The following is a 13,018-nucleotide window of genomic DNA, read 5'->3' on the forward strand; positions in this document are numbered from 1 at the left end:
GGCCCCCGCCCGCCCCCCCCCCACACACACACTGAGCCGAGGGCATGTGATCTGATGTAGGTTCCTCCTGTACTAACAGAGTCAATGGTGGCACGTTCAGAATTCATTCTTAATGCTTCTAATTAACGTACTGTAAAGTTGCAACTTTGTTTACTTTCTGTAATCAGAAGAACATAGAAAGTGAGAATTAAGAAAAAAAATTTATTTTTTCTGAATAGAAAAGTGTTACGTATCCATCATAAACCATCTGCTTCCCGGAAGTTTGTCACATAGAAAAGTGAAGTATGCCACAATCCCCTCCCTTTTGATGTGTTTTTCTCCAGTTTTCCATACGTGGATATTAACATCGATTGTTGCCTCCTTATTAATTGAATGGCGTCACATAACACCAACAGACTGCAGCTTGTCATTTTATTTAAACAATGCACGCAAGACCCTTTTCCTCTGTGCATGGGGAATGTTCGTTGTAAGGGCTTCCTCCTTGCAGACCCCGAGGCAGGTTAGGATGCTTTACACCCACACCTTTGGTGACCGTCTTTTAAATCTTTGCCGATCTGATGAGACCGTGCAGTACACGTTGTCACGTACCTTACAGTTCTTTAATGATGAGTGAGGTTAAACACATGGTTACTATCAATTGCACAAAATGTTTATCGAGCATTTATTAGGTGACACAGTGTACTTACTGTTGGTGATAAAGTCAGTGACAGACAAGTGACAGGAAGGGTGGTGGAGATTGTTAGCTCCAGGTCCACTGCCCTTTGTGTTACTTTTTGTGTGAGCTCATGTGCTTTGTCCATCTGTCTGCTGGCCTGTCCTCACTGACTTTGTAAGGTCCTCTGTGCGTCAGGGAAGCCTTTCTTTGTTGACATGCTGTACTTTTGTCTCTTGTGTCTGTATTTGGTATTTTTTATTGTTTTGCTCCTGTATATGTTTTCCAACATCCTCAAATTTATGATTTCTGTTTTGTTTTGTGGCTTCTGGGGTATGAAATTTATGTCTTAAAAATCTTTTGAAAGACTCTCCTCTGTGATCTGTAAGCGCTGTAGTCCACACAGGTGCTTACCCCTCAGCCCAGTAGGACAGGTTTCTCTCACCGGTTTGTCTGTTTGGATCAGTTAAATGGCAGGCAATTCCTTGGTCTTCAGTGTTTGCTGAAATATAACTGAAAAATGAAAACCCACAGTTACTGGGTTACATTATTATTAAACCTGGAAAGGAGACAATTCCAGTACTTAAGGCTATATCTCCTAAAAAACACCCTCACCTGAATTGTGAAGGGCGAGTTACGTGTCAAAATTAAACTTGGAAACCCTGCCATTCTTAACAAAAGTCAGCTCCTTGCCTGTGGCTCTTGCCGACTTCAGTGGCGGCTTCGTCTTTATTTGCCATCCACCCAAGAGTTTGGCCTGGCACCTTCTGTCCTCGAGGGTTTGCTCCTTCAGGCCCCCTCGGTGCTGACAGGTGCGGGGCTCAGGCTGACCTGTCCTCTCGGGCAGGCCCTGGCCGTCTGGTTAAGGTTGTGCCTTGGCTCCATTGCGCTTCCTGCCATCCGGGGGGTGACCCTACCGTTTGAGGAGCTGTCACTCCGTCTCCATGAATGACGGCTCCTTTAACGGACATGGATCCTGATCTGATGGTGAGAGGGGCCCTCGGGCTGCAACGCCCCCAGCTGCCCACGGCGGTGGACGCTGTGCACTTCCTGGCGCCCGATCCAGCTGTGCTGGGAGGTCTGGAGGGTGTTTCAGGGCTGGGAGCCTGTGTGGGAAAGGCTCACGCGAGAGGACCACGCGGCTGGGTCGCAGCTCCCACGGCAACCTTTCTGTTTCAGGGAACGACGTGGGCCGGAGCTCCTACGGGGCCATGCAAGTGAAGCAGGTGTTCGACTACGCCTACATCGTGCTCAGCCACGCCGTGTCGCCGCTCGCCAGGTCCTATCCCAACAGAGATTCCGAAAGGTAGCCCTGTCCTGGGTGCCGCAGCCTCTGCTGCACCGGCGCCCTGGCCTCTATCGTTTGTTGACGGGTGTGCCACCCTATCTTGGGAGAACTGGGAAATACTGGTAAAGGAAGGCCTTTCAGGAGTTCAGGATGGTCAGCGTGCTCAAGGGTGGAAAATTTTTTATTTAGGGAGTTAACATTTTCTCAGGGTGTTAGTTTTGGGGAGCTCATTTCTGGCTTTTAAAGCTGTGGCACGTGGTGCTTTTTCTCAGGCCGTCTCCAAAATGTGGGTGCTCAGCTCCGAGGGACACGTCTGCCCCCCGCCCTGGCCCCTTCCTGCACACTTGTCCCCCATTCCCCGTTTTGAGTGTGCACTCTCGTGGTGTATGCTTTGATTGGCGATGAGCAATATTTCTTTCTGAGCCCAGATGCTGCTGCTGTGGTGGAGGTGGAGGGACTTGGGGGGAGGGGAGAGGGGAGTTGAGAGGAAGGCTGAGGTGATGGTCACCAGTGGTCACCGCAGCACGACCGCCACCTCCATCCTCGGCAGGTGATGGAGGCAGTGGCCTCTGAGGCCTGGCCCCAGCGGTGGTGGCACAGGGCTCTGCGGCCTCAGACCACTCAGCGTTTGCAGGCAGAGCTTTGGGCCCGTGCTGGGCTCTCGCTGTCTCGCCCGAGTGCTGGGAAACGGGACCCCTGTGGTCACTGGGGCTGGGGAGGGCGGGCTTCCCTACTCGGCCCCGGGCTTCAGCGGTCTTTTGTAGATAGACGTAGGTCCAAGGATGTCTGCCTAAGAGCACCCATTTTTTCTGTACTGTGATTGCAAAGTATGTTTGGGCTCAAACCCCGGAAGTCATACAGATTTGTAAAATTATTTCAGCTCTTTGCCCGCCTTTCGCTTAGTGAGGTTCTGTGTTAAAATGTAAAGTAGCTGCTGGGAAGGACTGTTGACTGCCCGTGTCCTCCTGCTGCAGCACCTTAGGGAGGATCATCAAGGTGACCCAGGAGGTGATCGACTACCGGGCGTGGATCAAGGAGAAGTGGGGCGGCCGGGCCCACGCGCCGCCAGACGCCGGTGAGAGGCCAGCCCAGGGCCGTTGCTGCGCCGCCTGACCCGTCGGTGCAGCAGTGTCTCTTTGTCCCTTGGTGGTAAACTGTTCACTCCAGGGGCACCGCGCTTTCTGTGAGAGTTTCATTTAAAACTGTTAAGGTTAGGCCAGTGCTGTACAGTAGAAATAACGTGTGTGCCACACGTGCAGTTCTAAAGCTCCTGGTAACGGCATTGCCAGCGTGGAAAGAAGCAGGTGAAATTAATTTTGATAATATATTTTATTCAACTTCTGGTGTTCAGAATATTAACATTTGAACAGGTAGTCAATATACAGAGTTACTGAGATTTTTTTTTCGGTACTGTGCCCTTGAAATCCAGTGTGTTTTTATACCTAGAGCACATCGTGATCAGGGTTTGTGCAATTTCCAGATGAAACTGTACATCCACGTTGTTCCAGGCCTATTTAAATGTTCTCCAGTAACTGAAGTGTAATTTTAAAAATTATTCGAAACGAAGTAAATTAGAAATGCGGTTTGTCAGGCCCCTGAGCAGCGTTTAAGGCGCGGCGGGGCCCTCGGGCTGAGGTGCGTGACAGCTCTGTCTTCCCTCCACAGACGACAGGATTAAGACCACCGAGCGGACGGGCACGTGCGAGGGGGAGCAGCCTCCGCGCCGGGACCCCGAGTCGCCCTGCGGCCCACGCCTGGCCCTGTCCCTGCCCAGCCCCCAGCTCCTGTCCTCCGGCTCGTCTGCCTCCTCTGTGTCCTCGCTCTCCGGAAGCGACATCGTGAGTGTTTCTGCTGGGGGTGTGTGTGTGTGTGTGGAAAACGCCCGCAGCAGTGAGTTTAAACTCTGCCCCCCTCGCTTTATCGCTTGCTCTGTGTGCCTGAGGCCACCCCACGTGCGCGCCCAGCGGTCCCCGCTGTGCCTAGAGCCTCAGGTGGCGGGCACAAGGCCCCTCGGGAGCGGTGGGCCCGTGCAGCGTGGCTGCCGTGGGTCGTGTCTCACCCACTTCCTGGGAGATAAGACCTTGCAGTCTGGGCGTCTCTTCTGCATCTCCTTTACGTTCTTCTTCGCTTACATTCTTCTGCCCAGGTCTTATGACTCGGGGGAGACCTGGGCAGACTGGGGCTGCCCACATCCCAGGACCCTGGGGGCTCACCCTTGGCCGCTCCCGTCGATGTTAGGGGCACGGGCCTCAGGTGCAGCCATCCTCTTGTCACCCCCAGGATTCGGACACGCCCCCCGGCCCGACGCCCGGCGTGCGCCAGTTCAGCCTCCAGGTGCCTGCCCCTCTGCCAGCCAGCCTGCCTGCCGCCCTGCCCGTGCCGAGCGGCAGACCTCAGTCGGCCACGCCCAGGACGCTGGTCATGGCAACTAACACCCAGGTACGTGGCTGGTGACAGCCCCGGGACCAGCTCCCAGCTGCTGCCTGCGCTGTAGGACTGGCTGATACGGTAGAACTTAGAGAAGCAACTTTAAAAGTCTCTGGAAGTTCCACTTCCGTCTTGTAGGAAATTCTCATCTTCTGTGGGTGGATAGGATGTAATCGTTGTTCAAGGGACGTCCGTGCAGTTGAGGCCCGCCAGGCCCTGTGTTTGCAGCGAGGGCACTCTTGGTTCCCGGGCACCGAGGTGGCTTTTCTGCAAGCGTGAGGCCACCTCCCTGGGGCCATGCTGAGAGAGGGACTCCGCTGCCGTCCCTGGGCAGAGACGGACACTGTCCTTGCTCTCCCCTAGATTCTCAGTGTTTACACTCTTACTAAGTTTTGATATAAACTTTGACTTCTCCACGTTATCCATTAGGCAGTATTTACAGGTTCTTTTTCTATTTGAATATGTCCTCTTTTAAAAAATTTAGACAAAATTAGAGCGTAAAAGTTAATTTTAAATATTTTAAATTTGTACCTACTTCGCAAATATACATCAATTACACGTATATACAACCCGTCCCGTTAATTGACTTCTAAAGTGGAACCCGTTTCTACGGTGTGGGGTATGATCTGAGCGTAAAGCAACGCGGATGCGTGCGAACGTATTGCCGAGTTCCTCTGCGTTGCTTGGCTCTCCATCCAGGCGGGGCGTTCTCGGGACACGCCTCAGGCCGCGGGGACTGAGGGCAGCGGGCCCAGGATGCGTGGAGGCGGCCGTCAGCATAGCACCCCCAGAAACCTTCAGTTGCTGCGTAAGCGTGAAATGAAGAGGCAGGTGCCTGTGCTGTGAAAGTAAACTGCCACAAATGATGAACTTGGCTCTAACCTTTCCTCGGGCTCAGCTCCTCGAGAGCTGCGTGCCGATCCGTGCTGCCCGTGCTCTCCCTCCAGGATGCTGGGGATGTCGGGGGGATGGTCAGGGCCACATGCTGTGCCGGGTCCCATCTGTCACCCGCACGGACAGTGAGTGAGGCAGAAGCTAAGGTCATTCAAGTTTTAAGACGAGGCTCAAAGCCCATTTTCTCATTGTATTCCCATACTTCAAACATTACTTCCAGTGGGGTAACTAAGGGAAATCCCACTTGAAAACCTCACGTGTACAGTCTCCCCTGCCCACTCGGGGTGCAGTGGGGACTTAGAGCTGGGGCCGCAGAGCCCCCACGGAGGAGAGGCCGCGGGTGTGCTCAGGCCCCGGGGTGGGGGGGGAGGAGGTGTGAGGAAGGGGCACTGTGTGTGCCCTGCAGCCCCCGAGCGCACCCCTGAGGCCCCAGCTCCTGCTGCAGCCGCTGCCCCGGTGGCCCCGGTCACGCTCCAGAGGTCTTTGGGGCAAATGCATCCACTTCCAAGACGAGAGAAGTGAAGTTGTTGAGAGTGGAGGGGCTCCCGCCAGCACCTCTGCCCCGTGACGGGCCAGTGATGAAAAGACGGAAGCGTTGGGGACTCTGACGAGAGCGGGGAGGGTGTCCACCCCGTCTGTGGGCCTTCGCTCGGGCCAGCCTCACGCCTGTCATCTGCCTTGCTGAGGGCTCTTTCTGGAGACCAGGGGGTACAGGTATTTTGATGCCTGTAATGTTTTTGAGTTGTTTGGTCTTCGGTGAATATTAAAACCTCACGACTTGGGTGACTGGACATACTTCACATCGTCGTTGCTGTTTCAGAGTATAGAATGTGTCCGATTCAAAATAAGATGTTGTAGTCGGGCACAAGCTAAGCGGCCTGTTTGCAAATGGCACCCTCGTCGGCGCCCATGGTAAGGACGGGCTGGTTTAGCCTGTGTTGCGTTGGTGCCTCATGGACGTCTCTGCTCGTTCTCTCCCAGACCAGGTTTACTATACCTCCACCAACGCTCGGGGTGGCCCCCGTGCCCTGTAGACCAGCTGGCATCGAAGGAGCTCCGGCGCTGAAAGCTGTCCACCACGTGTCTTCCCCGGCCGTCCCATCTGCGCCGCCCAACGTGCTCTCCAGCCCTCACCTGTATCACAAGGTATGAGTCCTGTCCGCCCGGGTCCTGGGTTCCCACCAAGCAGGTTTGTGATAGCCCGGTGCTTAATGCTTTCTCCACCAGAGAGGGAATTCCACAGAGATTCTTTTTTTTTTTTTTCTTTGATCATTCAGCTTCATGTTTGCTTTCCCTTGTAACAAACAAAACTTTACAAGTGTTAAGAAATTATTTTAAAATTTCGTATAGTTTAATTCATCATGCATCTCTTTTTTCTATTGAATTTGTTAGCATAAAAATTATGTTTGAAGCGAAGAATATTTTGATTTCCCATTTTTCTGTTAATTTACACGCTAAAAGAACTTTGGTTTTCAAGAAGCAGATGATGAAACCAGGAACGATCACGCCGTGAGCAGTGTTGTCTTCCCACAGTTTCACTCCCTCCCTGTTCTTTGCCGTGGGTGCCCTGGGCAGAGGGCCTGGCAGGGCCTGCGTGCGATTGGTTTTCTAGTGACCGGGGTGGGGTGGTCCCTGTAAATGCATTTGTCCATTGCCCTGTGGCTGCTCTAAGTCCAGATCCCACACATTAGAAACTTGGTATCAGGAAGACAGGTCGTTGTTAAGGTGCCAGGATGTTGGAAAGAACCATGACCGTGTCCAGGCGTGGGGGTCGGGGTGCGAGGCCCGAAGGCCAACGTGCCCAGGCTGACGGCGCTTGTCCGCCTCCGCGCTGGTCAGCGCTCTCTGTTGCTTGTCTAATCACATTTGCCGGTAAGTTTTGATCCCTGAGGGTTGGCTCTTTGGACCTATGTCACTGAGTCCTGCTTATCTTTTTCATTTAGAGTTAAGTAATAGAACGTTCCTTCCTGGATTTATCCATCCTGTCGCTACCTGGCTTGCTACGCTGATCTGTTAGAAATACTCAGGATGAAATTACAACTTTGCAGAGGGCAAAAGTGCTCTTCCTTAATAATAGCATTTTGGCTTTCCTTCTTAACCCCCTTCTGCTGGTTTTGCTCTGAAACCTTCCTGAGACCAGGCATGTCTTCCCTGGTCTGCTGTGCGTGGGGCTTGGCGGCCTGGGAGCAGCCTGCACATACCCCACTGACACGGAACCTGCTCGTGTGTTTCCAGAATGTCACGGTCGAAGTCTGGGGGAGAAAGTGAGAGGGACCCTCTTATCTCTGTGGACACGTAGAAGCAGCTAGAAGTGAGGTTCCAGACGTATCTGGGTATGAACACGTGTGGTTTGAAACAGGCCCACAGTTCTCGTGTTGCCAAAGCTCTGGGTCAGGGGTGGTTCTCCGTGTCTGGAGGTAGCAACAGGAGTCCCTGTGAGGCGTGAGCGGAGGCTCGCTGTCGGTCCCGTCGTGTCTGGGGTCACGTGCACACGCGCAGCGGGCCACCGTGCGCAGCCTGCAGCCCTGCCCGCGGGCCCGCCGCCCTTCAGACCCCCCAGCGGGGTCGTGCCTCCTTCTCGCTCGGGCTCCCAGCCCACGGAGGCGGCGGGTCTCCACGTGGGCCCTGTCCAGGATGGCCTCCAACCCTGTGTCCCTCTTGGTCCCCTCAGCAGCACAGCGGCATGAAACTGTCCATGAAGGGCTCCCACAGCCACGGCCAAGGCGGCAGCTACAGTGCGGTGGGCAGCGGAGGGGTGCGGCCTCCCGTGGGCAACCGGGGGCACCACCAGTATAACCGCGCCGGCTGGAGGAGGAGAAAACACACACACACGAGGGACAGCCTGCCCGTCAGTCTCAGCAGATAATACTCCTGGTGGCGCCACCCGGCCCACACCTCCCAGACTGGAGCTGGGTGGCCTTGGCGCCCCCGGGACCTGAGACCAGCACCCAGCACGCCAGCCGGGCCCCCGGCGCCCTCGGCTGCTCGCTCTGCATGTTCCTTGTGCGGTGGCCACGTCCGTCATGAAGAACGGCTCCCGTGCTCGTCTGTGGAGCCTCACTGGACGTGGACGCTGCCTTCTGCCTTCCCAGGAGTCTCCCTTCAGTGCTGGACCAGGAGCTGCGGGGACGGACGGGGCCTTGGCCTTTCTCGGTACCGTGTCTGTCCTTTGCGTTGGTACTTCATTCCACGTTGTCAGAGCAACGGAGATCGAACCCCGTTATTTGTTGGGAGGTCATCCTTGTTTTACTGCCCTCACATTTTGTTTCAAATTTCAGAACTGTTTTTCTATGTAAATATTGGAAATTTATGATTTGTGCAATAACTCAGATATTTTTTATTTAATTTCATATTTTCACATAAGTTATATTTAAGGGAGAAGGGAATTTTTTTAAACGAGCTTAGATCCTTTCCCGAGTTGCATTTTCTAAGTTGGGTTCATCCTGTCGGCTGGTTGTCTGATGAGCGTTGTTACGAACACCGCGAACGAGGGGCTTGGGGTTTATTTTTATGTTCCTTCTTTTGGTCAGACGTGAGGCCTCTCAGTTCGTGGTGAAGGAGCTGAGTCTCCCCCTCACCCGCCCCCCCAGCGGGTTTCCGAAGGGGTTTGGCTCCGAAGCCTTCTGACCAGCTGCCCGCCGGCTCTGCCGTCCGGCCTGTCTGTTGTCTTGCTCTGACCGTGGAGTTTTAATGTTTTGGGTTTGGTTCTTTTAAACTAGACGACAGACCCAGCATTTAGAGTGCCAGAGTGTATAACTTTCTGTGGGGAGGAAAGGTGGTCACATGATGAAATCTTAAGCAAATGTGAACTTTGAAACGCCTCAGTTTTAGTAACATAGCCTGTAAATGATGGGTCTGGTGAACAGCGTCACGGACAATGGTACCCAGTTTTAGGAATGTGGAGAAAGGAATTATGTTGATTCCATTGTGGAATCTGTAGCAGTATGCATTCGTTCTGTTAAGAGCAAATATAGGAGAAGCACTTGAGCTGCTCAGTGCGCTGTGGAGGGGTTTTTAACACATCACAGGAGAGCACAGCCCAGTGTCGGGCCCCGGAGTGGCTGGCGCCCGGCTTGAGAAGCATACAGGCATACTATGCAAGTGTATTCTGCCATGACAGCCACTGTCTTTGTTACCCATTTTTGAACACTAATATACCCATCCTGCCTCACCCTGAGTTTTTGGAGCACCACAGGCGTCCTGGGAGTTAGGTGCCTCTTCTAGGTCATCCGACTCCCATTTTTAAAATGGGAGTCCTGGCCCTGCTGACGCTACAGGTGGGATGGTCTTTGAAGGCCACTAGCAGAGAAGGTTGGGACGAGAAGCTTACTGCCGTGACCCCAGTGACATGCAGAAGCGGGGCGTCCTCAAGTGGGGTCTGAGTGTAGAGAGCTTCACTGCATCTGCGGGCCCCCTGGAAGCAGGACTGGCCCCCGTGCATTGAGAGTGGCCAGCCGCGCCTGCAGGGCTCCCTGGGAGGCTCTCAGAGCCGAGCAGCACACTTTGTCTGCAGTTCTTGATGATCGGAGGTTATCAAAAGTATTTAAAGATATTTAAATCATGAACCTATTGATAAAGAAATATTTATAAAGACTGATCCGTAGGCCTGTACTAATCTCTACGCGTTAGCAATATTGACTGTAACCCTCCTCCAAGGAAACGCTGCGGGGGACTGCGGGGTACCGTGGGAGCGCCCTCGGGTGTGCCTCGGGACCCTCAGTCCCTGACCCGGGCGCCAGGCTCCAGCCCCGTCACGGTGAACCAATGAATTGGCCCGGCTGCCTGTGGCCACACGCCGCGGGCCTGACAACAGGATATCATGTTTCGATTTTTTGTGTGTGTGGACAACAATGTGGAAGCTAAAATTGACATATTTTTATGTAAAGTTTTTCTATTCTTTGATTTTTAATAAACTTTGGAAACCAGGAGGTGTCGCGTTTGAGTGTGTCTTTCCTTGCGGGGTTTATGTTACGTTATGGCTCCTGCAGCTTATGTCCTTGACCTCTCTAAGTTCGGAGGGCGGGCCATCGTGTTACCACTGGTTCGGTGAACTCAGAACCTGGTGAGGTTGCAGGCTGAGCGCAGGAGAACCAGACCCGCCACAGGCTAGGCTGGCAGGGTGCGCCAAAGCCACTTAAATGCTGCTCTTTGTGCGCGGTGTGACACTGTACTGACTTCCCGACCACTCATCTGTTTCTTCCACGGCTCTCTGAGGTCAACATTATTATCACTTCAAAATAACGCATTTTAAACCACCGAACATCACGGTGCGGCTTAATGTAGCTGATGATTAGGATTTATAAGGAAACGTATGACATTTCTTACCAGCGAGTGACCGAGCCGCTTGTCCCGGGCTGCGAGGCCCGCGAGTGGGGTGCTCCGGGACCCGGTTGGTAGAGCCTGGCGTGCCGTAAGGCTGGTGTCACGGGCCCAGTGCTCCTGCGGGTCCTTCCACCTTCCGAGGGTGCCCTGGGCAGGTGCTGTCTGGAGATGCCAGGCCTGCTCCTCAGGCACCCACGTTCCAGTGAGGCCGCAGGAGACCTCCGAGAGCAGCCGACGCCGAGGGCCTCAGCAGGGCAGGATGCCGTGGCTGGAGGTGAAGAGTGACGGGCGTGTTTTTCTTAACAGGACCGCCTGGGGCGGCCTGGAGCCCGGGGCCTGAGTGGCGCCAGGGAGCTGGGTGCATCAGGGGCACAGCAGGAGGCCTGATGGCCGAGGCGGGGTGCAGGAGCTAGATAGGAGGGCGGTGGGCTGGGCGAGCGCCTGGAGGCCGCGAGGGGAGGTGGGAGGCTCTCCGTGCCACACTGCGGCCACCTCTGGGGGATGGTGCTGGGATGGTCTAGGCGAGAGAGGACGGCTGCTCGGGGCACTGGACGGGCTGCAGTGCGGGTTTAGGATCCGGGGTCGGCCTGGAGGTGGAGCTGGTAAGGCCGCCTGGTGGACGGGGTGATGGGCGGGGGGCGGGGTCGCCCTTGGCCGCCTCGGGGTTTCTGCCCACGGCTCTCCGCAGGAGCTCGGATGGTGTGACCGCAGATACTTGAGGCCTCCCCGAGGAGCAGGGGCTGAACAGGCCAGTTAGTTGCACCGGGAGCCTGGAAGCCGGGGGCGTGGAGACTGCGGTTACCTGAAGTGTAAGCAGGGCCTCGGGGAGCTCAGCGGGGAGGCGGTACCTGTGCTGTCCCGGCGGGGCCCTGCGTCCTCCCGGGACTTGGCGAGCCAGCGTCGGCTGTTGTGAGGGTCCCACTGCAGCTCAGCCTCAGTGTGACCCTCTGCCCGTCCAGCACGTTGTCTCAGGGCCCATCAGCGCTGACTCCCAGGCTTCCAGATAAACCCCTCGCGGCCACGTCTCCAGGACTTCCCTTTTCATTTATTTATTTATTTATTTGTTTGAGATCCGTGGCTTGTGGGATCTTAGTTCCCTGAGCAGGGATTGAACCTGGGCCCTCGGCAGTGAAAGCGTGGAGCCCTAACCACTGGACCACCAGGGAATTCCCTCCAGGATTTCCTCTTCGAGTTGCTGCAGGGTTTCTCGTGCCCTGTCTTATCCCCGTTCGAGGTGCGTGGCACGTGGGCCCCAGACAGCCTGTGTGCACGGTGGCGGTGACATTGGTAATCCAGACACACGCACACGTTTTTGTTTCAGTCACCTTGTGATGATTTTTTAAAACGTATTCTTTATTTTTCTAGTGAAGTATAGTTGACTTACGATATTAGTTTCAGGTGTGCAGCATAGTATTTCAGTATTTTTGTAGCTTATCCTCCATTTAAAGTTATTATGAAATATTGGCTGCATTCACCCCCTGTGATGATTTGATGAAACTTTGTGATGTTTATCGTTACACTTCAGAACTTGCAAAGCTCTTGCCAATCTTTAGGCGACTTAGATGACCAGAGCAAGCTGATTACAGTGGATAGTGGCTACCATGAAGCACAGAACCCCAAACACCCCACCCTTGGGGCTACTTCCCATTGGTTAAGGGCGACTCAAGGATAGGTTTCATTACTGTGTTTCCTTGGCTGCGTGCGGGCAGGGCGGTTCCCCAGCAGTTGATGAGGAAGGCACCCTGGCCACACCGGCTGGCGTCATTCGCTGTCGGTCTCCCAGCATCACAGGGTCCTGGAGAAGGACCAATTCATGATTCACAGGCCCCAGAGTGGGCAAGATGGATAAACCCGGTGTTCGTTAGTGGGGTTTTCAGAAGGTAGGGTGAGTTCTGCTTTCATTGGACCGCATGCCAGCCCGGAGCGCCTCAAGGTCTCCCGTGATCCCCCGAGAGACTGCTGACTTCAGGCGGGACCCTTCGCCTCACACTGGTGTTGAGGGCCAGCCCGAAGCCCCCTGGGTTGATGTGTTCAAATGGTTATGAGAAAACCACCTGGACTTGGTTTTCATGGCCAGTGTTTATGTCGTAAGATAGTGGCCCTCATAAAGACGGATTCTGGAAAGTGCGCTCTCATCCCGCCCTCTGGTCCTTTCGGCTCCTTCCTGACGGACCCCATCTTCCTCTGCCCCTGGCGCCTCCTTTCTCATCCAGCTTCAAGCGCACTCAGGCCCTCGTGGTCAGATCCCTCACCGTTGTCTCTCAATTGCATTCTCCCGGCAAGACCCGCACCCCTCGGCCCTTCGCGCAGGGGAAGGAACAGCGGGGGCGGGGGTGGGGGTCCACTAAGGCCGGGGCCGAGGGCCCCGCAGAGACGAGGCTGACGTTCTAAGTACTTAGTGGGCCCGGATCACCCTGTGACGCCACCAGCGCCGT

General features: G+C 54.7%; 1 protein-coding gene across 2 annotated transcripts in view; it reads left to right on the top strand.

Annotated features, from left to right (window-relative positions):
• TENT4A (terminal nucleotidyltransferase 4A) overlaps positions 1 to 10,189 on the top strand; it is a 44,890-nt gene extending 34,701 nt beyond the window's left edge. The window contains exons 8-13 of one of the 2 annotated variants that reach the window (XM_060146852.1): positions 1,832 to 1,958; positions 2,915 to 3,015; positions 3,606 to 3,778; positions 4,221 to 4,379; positions 6,243 to 6,407; positions 7,933 to 10,189. In XM_060146852.1, the coding sequence (XP_060002835.1) occupies positions 1,832 to 1,958; positions 2,915 to 3,015; positions 3,606 to 3,778; positions 4,221 to 4,379; positions 6,243 to 6,407; positions 7,933 to 8,127 (920 nt within the window). In that variant the 3' untranslated portion in view covers positions 8,128 to 10,189. The remainder of the gene's footprint in view (positions 1 to 1,831; positions 1,959 to 2,914; positions 3,016 to 3,605; positions 3,779 to 4,220; positions 4,380 to 6,242; positions 6,408 to 7,932) is intronic. The other variant, XM_060146854.1, reaches the window with a different exon arrangement.
• The last annotated feature ends 2,829 nt before the right edge of the window (positions 10,190 to 13,018 follow it).

This window comes from Lagenorhynchus albirostris, chromosome 3 (assembly GCF_949774975.1).
Source record: "Lagenorhynchus albirostris chromosome 3, mLagAlb1.1, whole genome shotgun sequence".
NCBI lineage: Eukaryota > Metazoa > Chordata > Mammalia > Artiodactyla > Delphinidae > Lagenorhynchus > Lagenorhynchus albirostris.